The following is an 18532-nucleotide window of genomic DNA, read 5'->3' as shown; positions in this document are numbered from 1 at the left end:
AACTCAAATATGCAGATGATAAGACCCTAATGGCAGAAAGAGAAGAGAAACTGAAGAGCCTCTTGATGAAGGGGAAAGAGGAAAGTAAGGAAGTTGGCTTAAAACTCAACATTCAAAAAATTAAGGTCTTGGCATCTGGTCCCATCACGTCATGGCAAATAGATGAGGAAACAATGGAAACAGTGAGAGACTTTATTTTCCTGGGCTCTAAAATCACTGCAGATGGTGACTGAAGCCATGAAATTAAAAGATGTTAGCTCCTTACCTGGAATATCCCATGGACAGAGGAGCCTGGTAGGCTACAGTCCCTGGAGTCGCAAAGAGTCAGACGTGACTGAGCAACTTTACTTTTACTTTTCACTTTCATGCACTGGAGAAGGAGATGGCAACCTACTCCAGTGTTCTTGCCTGGAGAATCCCAGGGAAGGGGGAGCCTGGTGGGCTGCCGTCTATGGGGTCGCACACAGAGCTGGACACAACTTAAGCAACTTAGCAGCAGCAGCTCCTTGGAAGAAAAGGTATGACCAACCTAGACAGCATATTAAAAAGCAGAGACATTACTTTGCCAACAAAGGTCCATCTAGTCAAAGCTATGGTTTTTCCAGTGGTCATGTGTGGATGTGAGAGCTGGACCATAAAGAAGGCTGAGTGCCAAATAATTGATGCTTCTGAACTGTGGTGTTGGAGAAGACTCTTCAGAGTCCCTTGGACTGGAAAGAGATTAAACCAGTCCATCCTAAAGGAAATCAGTCCTGAATATTCATTGGAAGGACTGATATTGAAGCTGAACCTCCAATACTTTGGCCCCCTGATGTGAAGAGCTGACTCATTAGAAAATACCCTGATGCTGGGACTGATTGAAAGGAGAAGGGGACGGCAGAGGATGAGACGGTTGGATGTCATCATCGATTCGGTCGACCTGAGTTTGAGCAATTTCCAGAGCTGGTGAAGGACAGGGAAGCCTAGTGTGCTGCAGTCCATGGTGTCACAAAGAGTCTGACACGACCGAGCAACTGAACTGAATTGAAAGGCTTAGATGTTAGTTAGCAGTAAAGTATTTTATTTTATTTATTTATTTTTTTTTATGCTGCAAAAAGCTTTATTGTTTCCATTTGGTCCAAGGCTTGAGAGAGGGCTCCAGGGTGTTAAAAACCTGCCGAGTTGCTGCAGAGAGGGGGCTTCAGGCAGCCCTGATGTTAGGTGGGTTCTTCAAAGGTCACTGGTCTCCAGAAGCTCCTAGTCGTGCTTGAGGGTGAGCCTTTCGAAGAGATCCTCGCCCAACCCAGCCTGGGGACCAGCCAGCCTGCGGAGAGTGGTCAGGTGGTCACCCATCTTCTTGATGAATTTCACTTCCTCATCTAGGAAGTGGTTCTCCAGGAAGTCACAAATGTGGGGGTCTCCGCGGGCAGAAGCCAGATCCAACAGGGCTTGATTCAGGTTCTTCTCTACAAGAAGGGCGGCTTCCATAGCGTCCTGGGTTTTACCCCACTCATCTTGAGACGGCTTCTGCACGTCCAGGAAGAGGGCGCGGCCGCCACGCTGGTTTTGCAATTTCAAGAGACGCTCCGCGCCCTCGTGCTTCTCCTTGGCCAATTCGCGAAAAAAGTGACCCACACCCTCCAGGGCCACATCGTCGCGGTCGAAATAGAAGCCCAGAGAGATGTAGGTGTAGGAGGCCCGCAGTTGCATGTTAACCAGGCGGTTGACAGCGGCCTCCACCTCGGTAGAATAATTCTGACGAATCTGGGAGCTCATGATTGGTTGGTAATAAGGAGTTAAAAAATGGTGGCTGGTCCCGGTGATCGTGGACAGTTGAGTGGCTGACTCTGGAGGTTGCGACTGGAAAAAAGGTTGGAGGGTGGTCTGAGGCTGGAGCAAGGGGCGTCCCTGGGTCTGTTCCGTCCAAGCACTGTTGAAGCAAGAGACAGATCCGCGGGGCCGCCGAGCGCACTTCCAGTAAAGTATTTTAAATTAAGGTTTGTACATTGTTCTTTGGACACAATGCTGCTGCACATTTAATAGACTACATTACAGTTTAAACATAACTTTAATATGCACCGGGAAACCAAAGCATTTTTGTGCTTAGTTTTATTGAAATATTATCTTTGTTGCGGTAATCTGGAATCAAACCTGCAATATCTCTGAAGTATGTCCATGATTGGGCTTCCCTGGTGCTTAGACAGTAAAGAATCCACCTGCAATGCAGGAGACATGGGTTTGATCCCTGGGTCAGAAAGTTTCCCTGGAGAAGTAAATGGCTATGCATTCCAGTATTCTTGCCTGAAGGAGTCCGTGGACAGGGGTGCCTGGAGGGCTACAGTCCATGGGGTCCCAAAGAGTCGGACATGACTGAGTGACTAACACCTTCAGTTCACCTTCACATGTCCATGATAACCCCTTATTTTCCTGTGTCTTGCAATTCCAGGCAGGGAAAAATGTTAGTCAGTCCTGTGCCTGATTCTTTGTGATCCCATAACTGTGGCCTGCTGAACTTGTCTGTCCATGAAATTCTCCAGGCAATAATACTGGAGTGGGTTGCCATTTCCTTCTTCAGGGGATCTTCCCCACACAGGGATTGAACCTGGGTCTCCTGCATGGTGCAGATTCTTTACTGCCTGAACCACCAGAGAAGCCAGTAGGTGGGGAAAGAGAATGACAAAACCTTCTAGTCTGTGGGTATTTTTTTTTTTTTTTTTCATCTTCCCAAGAGAAGTCCATCTCTCCTGCCAACATGACTAACAGGGTTTTGGACAGACCACACACTATGAAGCATTCACTGAAAGCCAACAGTTACGTCGCACAGGCAAGTGTGTGTTGAAAAGTGTATCTGCATTTCCCCCTCATTAGTGTTCAGGAAGTTTCTAATTACAGGGAAGGTAAAGAATAAAAGAAACTATGAGCTTCATATTTGTTGCTTCAGACTTAAAAGACTGTGCACTCACCAAGATTGGTTATTCAGCTTGATTAGTAAAATCAACCCCCGACCCCTGCTCCAAACTGCTGTTTTATAAGCATTCATGATAGTGGTTATGCAAACTAGCTGCAATAATGTTTCCAGTCTATGCTAGTTGCAGGGGGTTGGGGGTGGAATTTTCTCAGTGTTTACTGTGGCTAGGTGGACAGAAATGTCATAATTCCACAGAAACTGAAGATATCTATTGCTACTATTAACAGTGTAGGGAGGCAAAAGGATGAATGGGTGCCTATTTGTAACTGGAACTGAAAATGTCATCACTGCCTGGCAATAATAACCAATGATTTTTTTCGGAAGAAAATGAACCTTACCTAACAGTTTTCCCATATGACTGATGTTGCTTCTTTTGAACGTAAGTTTGGAATGAAAATTGAATGTATAAATTGCACCTATTCACATGTAGTGGACTTTTAAGATATATTTTTCATTTTGACATAATCTAAGTTAAGAAATAGCAAAAATTTCCATTTCCATATATTCATTACCTAGATTTCTCCAATATAATATCTTATATTGTTCAGTTGCTAAGTCGTGTCCAACTCTTTATGACCCCATGGACTGTAGCACCCCCGGCTTCCCTGTCCTTCACCATCTCCCACAGTTTGCTCAAACTCATGTCCATTGAGTCAGTGATGCCATCCAACCATCTCATCCTCTGTTGTCCCCTTCTCCTCCAGCTTTCAATCTTTCCCAGCATCAGGGTCTTTTCCAATGGGTCAGCTCTTCACATCAGGTGGCCAAAATATTGAAACTTCAGCTTCAGCATCAATCCTTCCAATGAATATTCAGGGTTTATTTTCTTTAGGATTGACTGGTTTGATCTCCTTGCTGATCAATGGACTCTAAAGAGTCTTCTCCAGCACCATAGTTGGAAAGCATCAATTCTTCGGTGCTCAGCCTTCTTTATGGTTGAACTCTACATCTGTACATGACTACTGGAAAAACCATAGACCTGGGCAGTTAGCTATTGTATACATGTTTCCTATTTTTGGCTTTAATATGGAGAGAGCCTCTATCTAGGTCCTGATGCAGGATACAATAATGACAGAAGTGGTGAAGAGTTAGGTGGTAAGCACAGGGCTTATGAATGGAGTTGCTAGAAATGGAAAGAGGAAATAAAGTTACTGAAACCAAACTTTGGGCACCAGCAACAAATTTCCTCTAAACATTTTGAGTACTAGTCTCACTCCTTCTCGGATTTCACTTGTTCCGCCTTTTTTCTTTTAAAATTAGAGATGGATATTTAACATCCTTTCACATTAAGAATAGTTAGGAATGAAAAAGAGGGACGTCAAAAGAGAGTAACAGTACTATTCTGTGAATTTCCTTCATACATAAACCTGAAATTATGTAATATTTATCCATCCATCCACCCATCTATCCAACAAATATTTATCCTCAACCTACTCTATTTTAGGCACAGCGCTAGGCCGTAGGGATGGATAACTGTATGAACAAGATAAATACGGTCACCGACTTTATGCATCTTTAGTTCTCTCAGGAAAGGCAGACATTGTGTAAGTGCAATGAAAGACTTGAAAAAGAAGTACAAGGTACAAATGAAACCAGGAACAGGCAAACCAAACATATTCTGAACATCATGAAAGTCTTCTCAGTGGAGGTGACATTTAAGCTGAGTCCTGGAGGGTGGGTGAGCTATATCTCGGTGAACAGTTGTTGCTTCCATGGCCTTGTGTGATCTGCTCCTCCCCATATTTCCAAACTCATCATGAGCCACTTTTACTCTTGCTCACCATTTACCAGCCATCGTCTTCTCTCAGTTCCTCAAACGGCCTGCCTGGAACTCTAAATTCTAAATTCATTCCTCCCCATCCTCTGTAGTTGCTCCTTTACTGAGATTAAGTTCCCAGTTATTCTCTAGTTTCACTTGCTTGTTTCCATCATTTTGTACAGCACTATTTCTAATCTCTTAGAATTTCATTTAACTGCTTTCAAATTAAACTGGTACTTTAGAATGAACAAATCATGTATTTTAAATCATCAGCATTAAAAATTGAAATTTAACATGAATATGTTTTTAAAACTCTTAACACATAGCTAAAATGAAAAGCATTCCTTTTTTTAAATTGTGAATGTGTGTAGTACTGATCTAATTAAAAAAACAATAGCATGTGGCTTTTTGATTATAAATAGTACAAAAATAATTTTAATTTTCCATAATTTCAATAAATTTCTTACGAAGTACTTGGAAAATGCAAAAAAAAAAATCCTGGAGTTTCCTAATAATTACTCACAGTATAAATTTGAACAAATATGGAAAGTAAGCAGTAATAGCAGAATATGTTTATCCTTTTCTAAGTTATGTGTGTATACCCACACCTATAAACAATTAAGGAGCTCAAACCACACAAGTCCCCTTGGGTCGAATCTTACTTCCAAAGAGTCACATTCATCATCATTTAAATCTTGTAAATGCATCCAAGAAAAGGTTTAACAATAAGGATTGTTTATTTTGTAGGTTTTAAAGAAGTTAGAGTGCCAAAGAAGACTTTTGAAGTGTGAAGAGATTTCTCGTAATTGAAACCAACATGTCATTTATAGATCCTTATCAACACATTATAGTAAGTCATTTACTGCTTATATATTCTTCTGGGAGTGGGTCAGACATACTTTTGTGCATGAGTATCGCTGATATTGCTCGGTAAGTGTCAGTTACAAATTGGCACTTGCCATCTACCTACCTCTGCAAGTATTAAATCATATGCTTCTGCTGACCTTCAACCACCCCCTGAAAGGAGTTCAGGGTAGAGAGTATAAATGGGGCAGCATTTACTGTGCTGGAGGTGGGGAGGGGGGAACTGGCAGGACAGGTCATTAGATATTTTCAGGAGCCCATTTTTCTTGTATCTTCCATATCTAAAAAAGCATTAAGATCTTTCATGGTGACAACTGCTCCTTGTGACTAACAACACCTTCATAAGACTAGTAGAAACCTTCTGGAGAATATGTGCTTGATTGCATGTATTCACCCTTCACCAAAATCACATATATACTGATCTCTTTGGAGCAGGTTCTTAGAGCTATCTGAGGTTCTGTCTCCTGGGTTGTAATCCTCATTTTGCCCCAAATAAAACCTAACTTGCAACTTTCTTTTCAGTGGACAAAAGTATAAATATCTATGAAAAGTCTTACATTTTTTAATGAAAATCATATGAACTTAACTGTGATTCAAATAAGGTAGAATCCGTAATAAAACTAACTCATCTCTTTGTTTTATCACGGTAAGTTTCCAGAAAAGAGGGATTTGGAAGGGAAAATGCCAAAATATCTGTAATAGTATTGAATGTTCATAAAACAATAAAAAGTGTAGTTATCACTTAGCGATTGTCAATCTGCACCTTTCATATGAAATGACAGAGAGCTAAAATAATTATTGCACTAAGGACTATACTTTGGTATGCATTTTCAGGGTAATTAATTTTGTAAACTATCCTTTAGTTAGATATATTTTATGTGCTCAGTCTCTCAGTCATGTCTGACTCTTTGTGACTCTATGCACTGTAGCCCATCAGGCTCCTCTGTCCATGGGATTTTCCAGGCAAGAGTAATGGAGTGAGTTGCCATTTCCTATTCCAGGAGATCTTCCCAACCCAGGGATTGAACCCACACCTCCTGTGTCTCCTACATTGGCAGGCAGATTTTTTACCACCAGCACCACCTGGGAAGCCCAAGTCATATTTAAACAAACTCTTTTAAGGTTGGGTTATTTTTAGTAAAAAGTTGAGTGTTTCAGAATTTAGTGTGGAACTTTTCAAATTCCATTAGAAGTGTGCTCTCTTTTCTGATCAAAGAAGCAGAGGAGAAAAAATTTCTTTGCTAAGTTTAACACTTGAGATCCAGTAAGATTTATATAGACTAGAAATAGTTTTTATGGATACTAAGAAATAATACAAAGCCTCATTTCTTTTTAAATTGAACCACTCTTCTCTTACCTGAAGCTCCCACAAGCTGCCATCCTCTCTCTCCTGCTTGGATAGCAAGGATTAATGTATTGCAACTTTTTGTAGTTCTTTCTTCCATTCACAACTTGAACCATTGAAAGCTGTATTCAGCTTTTCTACTTCACAAAAAGGTCTCATCAAGGACCTCTTTGCTGCTGAATTAAATAGATTCTTCAGGTACCCTCACCCTCATCTCTGCTGGTCATTCTCTTCTTCTTAAAACTCCTGAAAAGCTTTTTTCTTTTTTGCAAGCTTCTTTTAGTGTTTGATTTTTTAAAGAAAAAGAACTGAAGCATAAGATATATAAAGTGCATAAATTTTAACTGTTCAGCTTGATGGATTTTTGCACATGTAGTTCACCCATGAAACCGTCATCCAGATAAAGGTATGCATTATAAGTACCCTGAAAGAGTTGCTCATGGCCCTTCCAGTCCATAGGCTCCACGAAACTAACCAGTTATTTGTCTTTTATTACCAAAGATCAGTTTTCCTATTCTTGACCCTCATTAGATGCCTGCATTCCCCTCTTTGTCTGTGGGATTCATTCATGCTGTTGTGAGTAGCAGAATTCACACTTTTACACTGCCGTGTAGTAGCTCATTATCTGAATACTGTGCTCATGCGTGCCAAGTCTATTCATTCGTGTCTGACCCTTTGCGACCCTGTGAATGATAACTCACTAGGCTCATCAGTCCATGGGGATTCTCCAGGCAAGAATACTGGAGTGGGTTGCCATGCCCTCCATCAGGGATCTTCCTGACCCAGGGATCAAACTTATGTCTCTTAAGTCTCCTGCATTGGCAGGTGGGTTCTTTACCACTAGCACCACCTGGGAAGCCCTGAATATAGTATACTACTTATCTAGTCCAGTGATAACCCTCATGCCCTCACTAAATGGCAATGGTACCTTTGCTAATCAGGCAATGTATGATTCGGTTTCTTTTCAGTTCTATTGGTCTTTGTTTGTCCCAATACCAATCTACTTTAATGTTTATGGCTTTGAAATGGTAGTGTAAATCCTCCAACTTTTTCTTCTTTGAGATTCCTTGTCTTTTTTTAGGCTTCTGCATTTCCATATAATTTTTGAAATCACTCTGTCAACTCACATACACACACACACACACAAAAAAAAAAACCTGGGATTTTTATTAGAACTGAAATTATTTTGTAGGTAATTTAGGGGAGAGATGACATGATAATAATATTGAATCTTCCAATCCATTTACAATGCATGAAGCGTTAGTCTCTGTCTTGTCCAACTCTGTGCGACATTATGGACTATAGCCCATCAGACTCCTCTGCCTGTGGGATTTTCTAGGCAAGAATATTGGAGTGGGTTGCCATTCCCTTTTCCAGGGGGTCTTCCAGATCCACGGATGGAACCTGGGTCTCCTGCATTGCAGGCAGATTCTTTACTGTCTGAGCCACTAGGGGAGCCCTCAATGCATGAAACTAACGTTAAACTAATGTTCAACTAGAAACTAAAATACTAATGTTGCATTTATATGGAAATAATTTTTGCAGATGCAGTGAACTTACGAAATTTGTTTATTAATTCTAATAGTTTGTAGGTTCTTTTAGATTTTTAACTTACACATTCCTGCTATTGGTGAATAATTCCTTTTTTATTTCTTCCTTTTTAATTTCTAATGTTCATTTATTTTCCCACTTTATTGATTGTAGACCATCTATTTTAGGTATAGCTTACAAGTTTGAAAATATTTTATTTTCATAATTGTTCAATTAAATGCATTTTCTAAATTTTATTATGATTTCTTTTTTGACACATAGGTTAAACTTTTATTTCTTAATTTTCAAACATTTGGTAATTTTTTTTGTTTCTCTTTGTCATTAATTTATAATCTCATTCCTTTCTGTTCAGAGAATATACTCTATAATTTTTACTGTTTCAGTTTTTACATGAGATGCCCTCGCACATTTGTCTATTCTGGTAAATGTTCCATATACAACAATGTGTTTCATATTCAACTTTTGCTTTATGAATTCTTAAGATATATTATTAATGCATAAAAGTTTTGAGTTGTATATATCTCTGTTTAATTGATATTTTATCATTATAATAGGTTTTTTTTATCTCATTATTAGAGACTGAATTTTTACTTTGTCTTTTATTAAAATAGTCCTTTTTAGTTTCTTTGATAAATGCATCCTTTCGCTTTCAATTTATGTTTTCCTTTTATTTAATGTGTGGTTCTTGTAAAAAGCATATAATCAAGGTTTAATTTGAGATAATCTTTGTTTTCTGAAACAATATTCTATATTCCTTCCAGCATTATTGTTTTTTGTAGATGAATTTAAACAATGAAGTTAGGTTCTTTTTAACTGGTTTTTCATAATGATGACATTTCTATATTTTTTGTGCAAATTAGTTTTTTTCCTCACTCTACCATCTCAAGATATATGGATGATTTCTGTAATTCAGAGAATGCAATCAAAGTGTTCATTGACAGGAACACTTTGGCACTTGAAACTGAGAAGAAAGATAAGGTTAAAGTGTATAACCCTGAGCTTGAGACGAAGACCAATGATAATTCTAAGTCTTAACATTTGGACTTCGAATTCACTCTGTCTCCAAATCTATTTTAATATTTTTTTTTCTGAGCACTTATCATCATTTATTTTATTTTTAAACTTTTATTGTTTTTGGTTGCACCATGCAGCTTGTAGGATCTTAGTTCCCAGACCAGGAATTGAAATTAGGCCCTTGGCAATGAGAGTGTGGAGTTCTAACCACTGAACTGCCAGGGAATTTCCTTTATCATAATTTATTGAATGCCCATTGTGTTCTAGTCCTGGTCAGTAGGCACTGGGAATCAAAGTAATCCCTGAATCAAGCTCATAGTGCTATATTAGTGCTCAGTCACTTAGTCGTGTCCAAATTGAGCTTGTATCTGGCAGACAAACAATCTATAATAATCGTAACGACTCTGATAGGAGACGATGAAGATTACTCTGGGAATATACAATGTGAATAACTAAAAACAGGAATCCTTCTGGAATTCCCTGAGAAAGTGACATGTAAACACAGACCTGAAGGTTAGGAAAAGTGCGAGAAAATGTGAAGTAAGTAGTCTGGAGGTAAGAAAGTACATGCCATTAGGAAATGAAAGAAGTTAGGTATGGTTGGAGGATAATACATTTTGAAAAACATTATTATTTCAGATGACCTTCGCTTTTCTATCTCTTTTGACCAGGACTTGCTATTAACGCCTGTGCGGTCCCTACAGGTCTCTTGGCAGTTGACCGTGTTAACTGGCCATTTAGTTTCTCTGTTTTTTTAACAAGGGATAACATTTAAAATCAAACTGTATCTGGATATTTTAAGGCTCATTTCTGTCACCTTTCCTTGCAGATTTTGTTAACTATAGCCAGATTGGGTCTGATTCTTTGCGACCCCATGGACTGTAGCCCACCAGGCTCCTCTGTCCATGGGATTCTCCAGGCAAGCATACTGGAGTGGGTTGCCATTCCCTTCTCCTGGGAATCTTCCTGACCTAGGGATTGAACCCAGGTCTCCCATATTGCAGGCATATTTTTTGCTGTTGGAGACACCAGGGAAGCCCAATAATTACTTATATAGCACCTTAATATGATGAAATGTGCCAAAGCCACATACCTATATCACATTTTTCTTGACCTTCCCCAGCATCAGAATTGGATGCTCCATCAACATTTCAATGTATAGCCCTTTTCTTTTTGAAAAACTTTTTATTTTATATTAGAATATAGCCAGTTAACAATATTATGATAGTTTCAGGTGGACAGCAGAGGGACTCAGCCATACATATACATGTATTCTTTCTCCCCTCAAACTCCCCTTCCATCCAGGCTGCCACATAACATTGAGCAGAATTCCCTGTGATTGTATAGCCCTTTTCAATACAGAGGATCCTAAGAGCTTTCTGGTATTATTCATGCTTGTTTTTGTTATGTGTTTAAAAAAAAACAAACCAACAACTATGCGTGTGTGTGTGTGTGTGTAAATTGCTTTTGTGACAAAATTTCCTGCTCTAGTTTTCACAGAAAGATACTTTTTACAATATATAGGTGAGTGCACTCAACACAGGACAATTTTATTAAAAAGGAAAGATGTGGAAAGCTAAGCCAACTTACTCGTAGTGAAGGGTGCCAGATGGGCCAACGCAGTTTCAGCTGCCTCAAGGCAGTGAAGATTGGACTCATATTCACCATACCTTTGATGCAGGGACATGTTGGAGAATCCTGTGGGCTGATACAGCAAGTTCTTGTTTCCAGCGGTGTCAACTTTTTAAGAATGTAGGAGAAAATGGAGTAACACATCTATGGCAGAATGCAATGTCCATAGGTCTAGAGCTGTTCTGAGGTTCTGTCCAACCTAAGGGTCTTTATGTCTCTACAGTCTACTGAAGTTGTGCTGGATCAGGAAGATATCAGTGTTACAAAGATAGATCAAATATAAAATATTCATAAAAAATTTCCATCTTTTTACTCTGAAGGGATGAGTCACTTCCCTGGAGTGAAAAAAATCCAGAGCTCTTCCCACCACCTATTAGCAATGGAGGGCCAGTGCCCCAATATTCACGGAAAACTGAGGCTGTGTCCACACTGAGGTCAGCCACCTGGGTATGCGAGCATGACTGCCTGCTAAAATACAGGGACCTTTGAAAAAGGTCATTGTAGGATGACTGGAAATGTTACCAGAAAAGTACAAAGCTATTATTCTAGATTATTATGGTAACATGGGGGGGTGGGGAAACCACTGAGTAGGTCATCAAAGAACTAGTGTTTTAGTGGTAATTCCAGACTTCAGTTACGTGCTCTTGAGCACTTAAACTTTTAGCTGCTTCACATGTAGAATGAATAGTACCTGTATGTCTGTTCCACAGGGTTTTATAAATAATAAAGTGTTATGTACATAAGTATTCTTTAGAAACCTAATAAGGTAAGATATTTCTGGGGGGCACAGGAGATGAGCTACTGCTGTTGGGAAATCAGAAATATAAAGGCGACAAAACTATTACAGAAGTACCAGCACAGTTCTCAAAGGAATAATGAGCTTTATGGCAATAGCATATTTTTGGTGAGCACTAACAAATTCTAGCAAAGTGAGGAAGAGGATGGTTAATGATAAGCTTCTGCTGTTTTTCTGATACCAGCCGTTCCCTGACACAAGCCTCCCATTTGAGGCAAAAGTATGTGCATTTAAAGTAATGTCCGTATTTCTGCTTCTTCACCACAGAGCACAGGCTGGGAATCCCTAGAAAGTCACCAGGCTTACTTCTTAGTTCTTGAATTTTGATTTGGTTCTTTTTCAAAACTTCTGAGCCATTTTTAAAAAATAGTTTGAAGTTTAATATAATCATACTTAAGTTTGACTTCAATTTCCTTAAACCTGGTAAGTGTAGTTTCACCGTTTCATGGAGAGGACTATTTCTGTGCCTGTTAATCCTGGTTGGTAGTCTTGGTGTGATACCTCCTCGTGTTCCTAATTACCTTTGATTTTGGTGAACATCACTATAATGAAAAATCTCTAGAAGTAATTTTTCAGAATTTCACTGCTTTCAGTCAGGCTCCTCGGGAAGCTAGCAGTCTGGGATAAAGGTAATCCCTGTTTCAGGTTACTTGTTCTCTGGGTTTCCTGAATGACACTAAATCTGACTGACAGTATGGGGTGGGGGGTGTTGTACAAAGTTATTCCTATGGTGCAGTCTGTGGAGTCTTAGGCTTGAAACAAAGGAGTTGTTTACTAGGGTCTTTATCCCTGAAAGTGAAAGTGAAGTCACTCAGTCCTGTCGGACTCTTTGCAACCCCATAGACTGTAGCCTACCAGGCTTCTCTGTCCATGGGATTTTCCAGTCAAAAGTACTGGAGTGGGTTGCCATTTCCTTCTTCAGAGGATCTTCCCAACCCAGGGATTGAACCTGGGTCTCCCGCATTGTAGGCAGATGCTTTACCTTCCGAGCCACCAGGGAAGTCCTTTATCCCTAGAAGGTTCCTAATCCCTAAGCTTCTCAGCCTCCTCCTCTTTGGATCAGTCAATGTCCTGTGGTCAAACTGTGCTCATCTCTGTGTTTCTCTGCACTTCTTGATATCTGTCATGGGAATTAAGGATTCCTATCTTGTTAGTTCTTTGTTACTGTAATAGTCAGGATCTCTGATTAGAAACAGAACCAAAAGGAGATAGATAGAATGTCTTAATTTGTTTGGGCTGCTTCCCTGGTGACTTCAATGGTAAAGAATCCACCTGCAATGCGGGAGACCTGGGTTCGATCCTAGGGTTAAGAAGATCTCTTGGAGAAGGAAATGGCAACCCACTCCAGTATTCCACTCTAGTATTCCACTCCAGCCCACTCTAGTATTCTAATATTCTAACCTGGAGACTCCCCATGGACAGAGAAATCTGGCAGGCTACAGTCCATGGGATCGCAAAGAGTTGGACACGACTGAGCGACTAATAAAGCCGCTGCACAATACTACAGACTGGTTGGCTTATAAACAATAGAAACTTATGCTCACATTTATGGAATCTGAGAAGTCCAAGATCGAGACATGAGCATGGTTGTATTTGATGAGGGCCTGGTTTGTAGCTGCAGTGTCCTCTTTGTGGATGGGGCAAAGCATCTCTTTTTTTTTTCCTTCCCAAACGTCCCATCTTCTAATACCATCATCTTTGAGGGTTTAAAATGTCAACATGTGTTTTGGGGGGACACAAACATTCAGACTATAACAGATTGATCTAGCCATGGAGATATATTGTGAAGAATTGTCTTATGAGGTTATGGAGACTGAAAAGTCCCATATCTGCCATCAGCAAACTGGATATCCAGGACAGACTGCAGTGTAATTCAGTTCAAGACAAGACATAAAATGAGATGTCTCAGCTCAAGCAGTAAGATAGGAAAAAAAAGGGCAAATTCTTCCTTTTATTCTTTTCAGGCCCTCAACAGATTGGATGATGCCAACCCACACTGGAGATGACAATTTCCTTTCACAACTCCAGTGATTCAAGTACTCATCTTATCCGCAGACACCCTCATAGACACACACAGAAATGATGTTTAATCTGGGCACTTGGTGGCCAAGTTGACAAATGAAATTAAACATCACAGTTACTTTTAGGAAAATGCTTACTTACCTTGTAAAACCTCCTTCAGTTTTTATTTATTTTCTGTGGGAAGTGGTAACTCAGATTATTCAGTCTGCCACCACCACAAGTGGAATTCAACATCTTCCTTTTACTCTAAATCCACTGTGCCTCTGGATAATTCCAAGAAGATAATCATATCATCTTAAAAGATTTCCACAGATGGTAAAATTATCCCCCAAACTTGACATTCAATATTGCCTTGTGTGAAATCCTAATGTTGGAATCTGGGTTTGTAACAGGGGACCCTTGAGAAATCCCAGGTAGTTGGTAATATTATCGTTGCCATTTTACAGATGAGGAAACTGAGGCTGCAAGGGGTTCCTGGACGTAGCTCCAACATGTGTGTGAAGGCTTCTCCACATCAACAAACAATTCTTGGACACTAGCAGAGTGACCAAGAATTCAACTCAATTCTTTGATTATAAAATGCATAATTATAAAATTATAAAATTTTTATGATGATATATGTATATTTGACTATCTGAATACCTAATATATATATATTTCTTATAAATCAAAGCACTGCAGGGGTAGAAAATGAAGATGGGAAGTACAAAACACTATACTGTAAGTACTTTTCTGATTTTTGCCTGTCTTTTAGATATTAATCACTTTACAATTAATGCTTAAGGGAAAGAACAAGTAAGACAAAGAGGTTTTTAAGAAGTCCCTTAAAATAAGGGTATATTATCCAAAATAGTATCTGTAAATATATTCATATTTTCAAGTCTGTTGGGTCTATTAGACTTAAAGTTCACCTCTGAAAATCATCAGTGCAAAGACATCTTAGATTTGAATGAACATGACATATCACCTAGGTCAGTAATTCTAAACCAAATAAATATCTGACACCCAAAGGACTTTAAGGACTTATGGGGAGAACTTTTCAAGTGTACATGCTGCTTTTTGTGTTCTAGTGAGCCCTCCAGGAGGGCAAAGGTCTATCTATACTTCACAGGCCTCAACTTAGCCATAATTACTCCTAGGAGGGTGTAGATTTTTTTCAGGATTATTGTTACCTGAAAACTGGGTGAGTGTTGAACCAAAAGACACAATCAAGCAAAAGAGTTTTTTTTTACTTGTGGCAAGCAAGGAGAATGCCAGGCTTCCTTCCCAAAATAGTGTTTCCCAAACTGCAAAATTGGGGAAGTTTTAAACTCAGGGTACATGCATCTTCATGAAGGGGCTTGAGCCTTTTAGTTTGGCATAATTGCAGAAAAGATTGACAGAGTCCAAGATTTTGTTGACTGAAGTCACAAAGGCTAGAAAAGATGCTGCTGCTGCTAAGTTGCTTCAGTCATGTCCTACTCTGTGCGACCCCATAGACGGCAGCCCACCAGGCTCCCCCGTCCCTGGGATTCTCCAGGCAAGAACACTGGAGTGGGTTGCCGTTTCTTTCTCCAATGTGTGAAAGTGAAAAGTGAAAGTGAAGTCACTCAGTCCCGTCTGACACTTTGTGACCCCACGGACTGCAGCCTACCAGGCTCCTCCGTCCATGGGACTTTCCAGGCAAGAGTACTGGAGTGGAGTGCCATTGCCTTCTCCAAGAAAAGATGAACATCATCTTAAAAAGTCAATATCATCTTCCCTTAGATCCAGTTGATCTGGTGGTTGACAGCTTCAGGCTTATCTTTACCATTAAAATAGAACTGGGAGTCTTAACAACTTATATATTATCTTGCTTTTGTTATTTCTCTTGCCTGATAACAATCCTTTTTCCCTGTATTCATTTGTTCCCTTAAGATTATTAATTGCTGAGACCTGTTCAAGGGCAAGCATTGAGGCCAGGCTTAGATCCCTAAATGGCTCAGACCAAAAATGACTTCTCTTACGTCATGAAAGCCATACCTGATTCTCTCTCTGGGACTTCCCCAATGCTATCTGCTTATAGTATTGAGAGAGGGGAAAAAAGCTAATGTTAAAAAAAATATTGTGTGTGTGGCATTATAGCTGGGTAATTACCATTGGAGTAGAATTTATATCAATTAATATTTGGGTGATTATTTACTTTTTATATTTTGAAGATATTAGAGTCACAATACATTCATAGCGAATATCATTAAATGGGTATTTTAGATCCAAATTGTCACTATCAATTTTTTAAATTTGGTACTCGTTTCACCGCTAGAGCAGTCCCAGTAATCCTGATTAAAAGGATTAAAATCTTAATCCTAATAGGACCTAAAATCTTCTAATTCCAGTGAAAATGAGCTCTACTTGAATATTTAGAGATGCATATATTATAATATAATGTTATTACTATATTTAACATATATAATTCTTATTGTGCAAGTGGAAAGTTTCTTGTCCATGAGGGAGAGGAAACGCAAGTCATATTTCTGATTATAATTTTCCTTAATGATGTCTGCTAAAGTTAAATTTTGTTGCCAAATTTGGTGTTTTGGACATTAGGGTAATTTGTACATACAGCCAATCCATGACTAATAGTTCTTAAAGCAAGTTTAGATAGAACTGTTGATTTTAAACAAACTAATTGCTTTTTTCTTTAAAAAATGTGGGAGAACAGTGTACAAGGTCTGTGTCTCTTAAATGTATTAGAATGAAATCACACTAGGATGTGACATTGAAAATAAGTATTTTATCTAAGCAAGCATCTTGACTCTTGGATGACATCAATGCAGTGATTCTTTTCAAAATTGCTGAGATCTGTTTGAAGTTGCCTGTGGCTGATTATGGTGATCACAGTCTCTGTGTTCAGTATTGAGATTCTGTAGTCCTTAAAATCCTAACAGCCTTTAGTTTTAATTTGAGTTAAAATTAGGCAATGGCAGTTGAACAGAAAAAAAAAAAATTATGTGTGCAGAATCTACCTTCTCTTTCATCAGATTTGTTTTATGATTGTTCTTTGGTTCTTCTTTGTAACAGTAGAAGTTTCAACAGATTAGGATAATCATCAAATTGATTTTGTATAAATTGATTAGTTCTTTTTTCCCAATCATTTTAGTTACAGATGTCAGTATAATTCTCCAGAATGAATTTAATGCGGTAGCAGTTTTCATGATGACTTGGAAATTGTAGTTGTAGAAAAAAAAAAAAGGGGACGTCATGATTTTCACTATGAAAAAGATTTTGGATAAGGAAAGACACTCAGAGTAAGGTAATCCAAGACCTGGAGGCAAGGCTTAATCTTGGTGACTGAATCAGGGCATTGAGCTTATATTTGACGTCTCACTTGAAATATGGCATCTCTTTTGTCAACTACCAAGTAGCACTGTGCTGAGTCATTAGGTTTCCCACCGCACCACAGGGAACACTGGTTTTGTGTTCAATAACATTATTTCCTCTGGCATCATTCCTGAGCCATAACCCAAAGTCTCTTATCCAAGTTAGAAGCTAGCCTAGTCCATACTAGTTTGAGATTGTATGTGATACTGGCCCCAGGAAACATGGCTCTTTACAGCACTTAAAAAGAACATAATTTTGACACTCTTGTTTTGAAGGTAATTTGCTGGTCATCTGAAGATTTGTGATGCCTCCAAAATTAACTTATAAAAACCAAGAAAGTGGTTGCTCCTTATCTTCTGTGAGCAGTGTGCAACTTCATATATACAAGTTCTGATTGTAGTTAGTAAGATAGATTTGAGGCTAATGGAAATAAAAGCAGATTAAAAAGGAAAGTTGAATGATAGAGAAAATTACCCAATTGCCAGAGAGACTTTAGATTAACTTCAGATATAATAGACTAGATTGTAACTATCTGTAAAACTTTAATAAATGGAAGTAGCCCTTTTTTACTATCAGGAATCGGTTTTGGTATTATTATTCTCTATAAGTAAAGGAATATAGAAAGAATAAAGACACTGGGGACAGGAAGACTGGTTTCTAATTCAATTTTAGCTTTTATTGTCTGTGAGATACTGGAAATTACTTAATATCTCAGAATCTCACTTACTCATCTGTAAATATATATAGTAGCATCTATTTTGTAGGATTATTGGGAAACAGAATTTGCATCTATTAGAATATTTAACATATGGTTCATTCTCAATGAATCCTTATAATAACAATATCATCTCTTTGCACGTTATTAATAAACATTTGACAAGAGTACATTTGTAGCAATTTCAAAAATCGTGTTAATAAATGAGTATTGATAATCATTTTTATCTTACAGGGAAGGTTTTAGACATTTGAAAAATCTCATGGTATTAAAAGTTCTAGGATATGAAAAAAAGAGCCTAGATGGTTTGGGGAGTATGTGCTATTTAATATTATATATGATAATTGTTATTGAAAAGTTCTCTTTAGTGGAGAAAGCTAATCCATAAACTGGGTTTTCAAGAGCATTTACTTATTCTTGTGCAGGCTCAGATATCATTTGTCTGGATTTTTTTTTCTTTTTTGCATATGGATGTCTAGTTGTTCCAGCACCATTTGTTGAAAAGTCTTTGTTTTTTCCTTTGTATTGCCTTAGCTCCTTTGTAAAAT

The 18532-nt window shown here is 38.6% G+C and overlaps 1 protein-coding gene and 1 pseudogene across 1 annotated transcript in view; one reads left to right on the top strand and one right to left on the bottom strand.

Moving 5' to 3' along the window:
- PLA2G4A (phospholipase A2 group IVA) overlaps window positions 1-18532 on the top strand; it is a 153232-nt gene that overhangs the window by 22349 nt on the left and 112351 nt on the right. The window contains exon 2 of the mRNA XM_055419083.2: window positions 5454-5556. Within this exon, the coding sequence (XP_055275058.2) occupies window positions 5524-5556 (33 nt within the window). The 5' untranslated portion in view covers window positions 5454-5523. The remainder of the gene's footprint in view (window positions 1-5453; window positions 5557-18532) is intronic.
- On the bottom strand, window positions 1097-1952 carry LOC129551279 (ferritin light chain pseudogene; annotated as a pseudogene).

Source organism: Moschus berezovskii, chromosome 17, assembly GCF_049115385.1.
Source record: "Moschus berezovskii isolate FMDL1 chromosome 17, NW_MosBer_1.0, whole genome shotgun sequence".
Lineage (NCBI taxonomy): Eukaryota > Metazoa > Chordata > Mammalia > Artiodactyla > Moschidae > Moschus > Moschus berezovskii.
The sequence above is the reverse complement of the archived record's forward strand: the minus strand, read 5'-3'. Positions and strand labels throughout refer to the sequence as shown.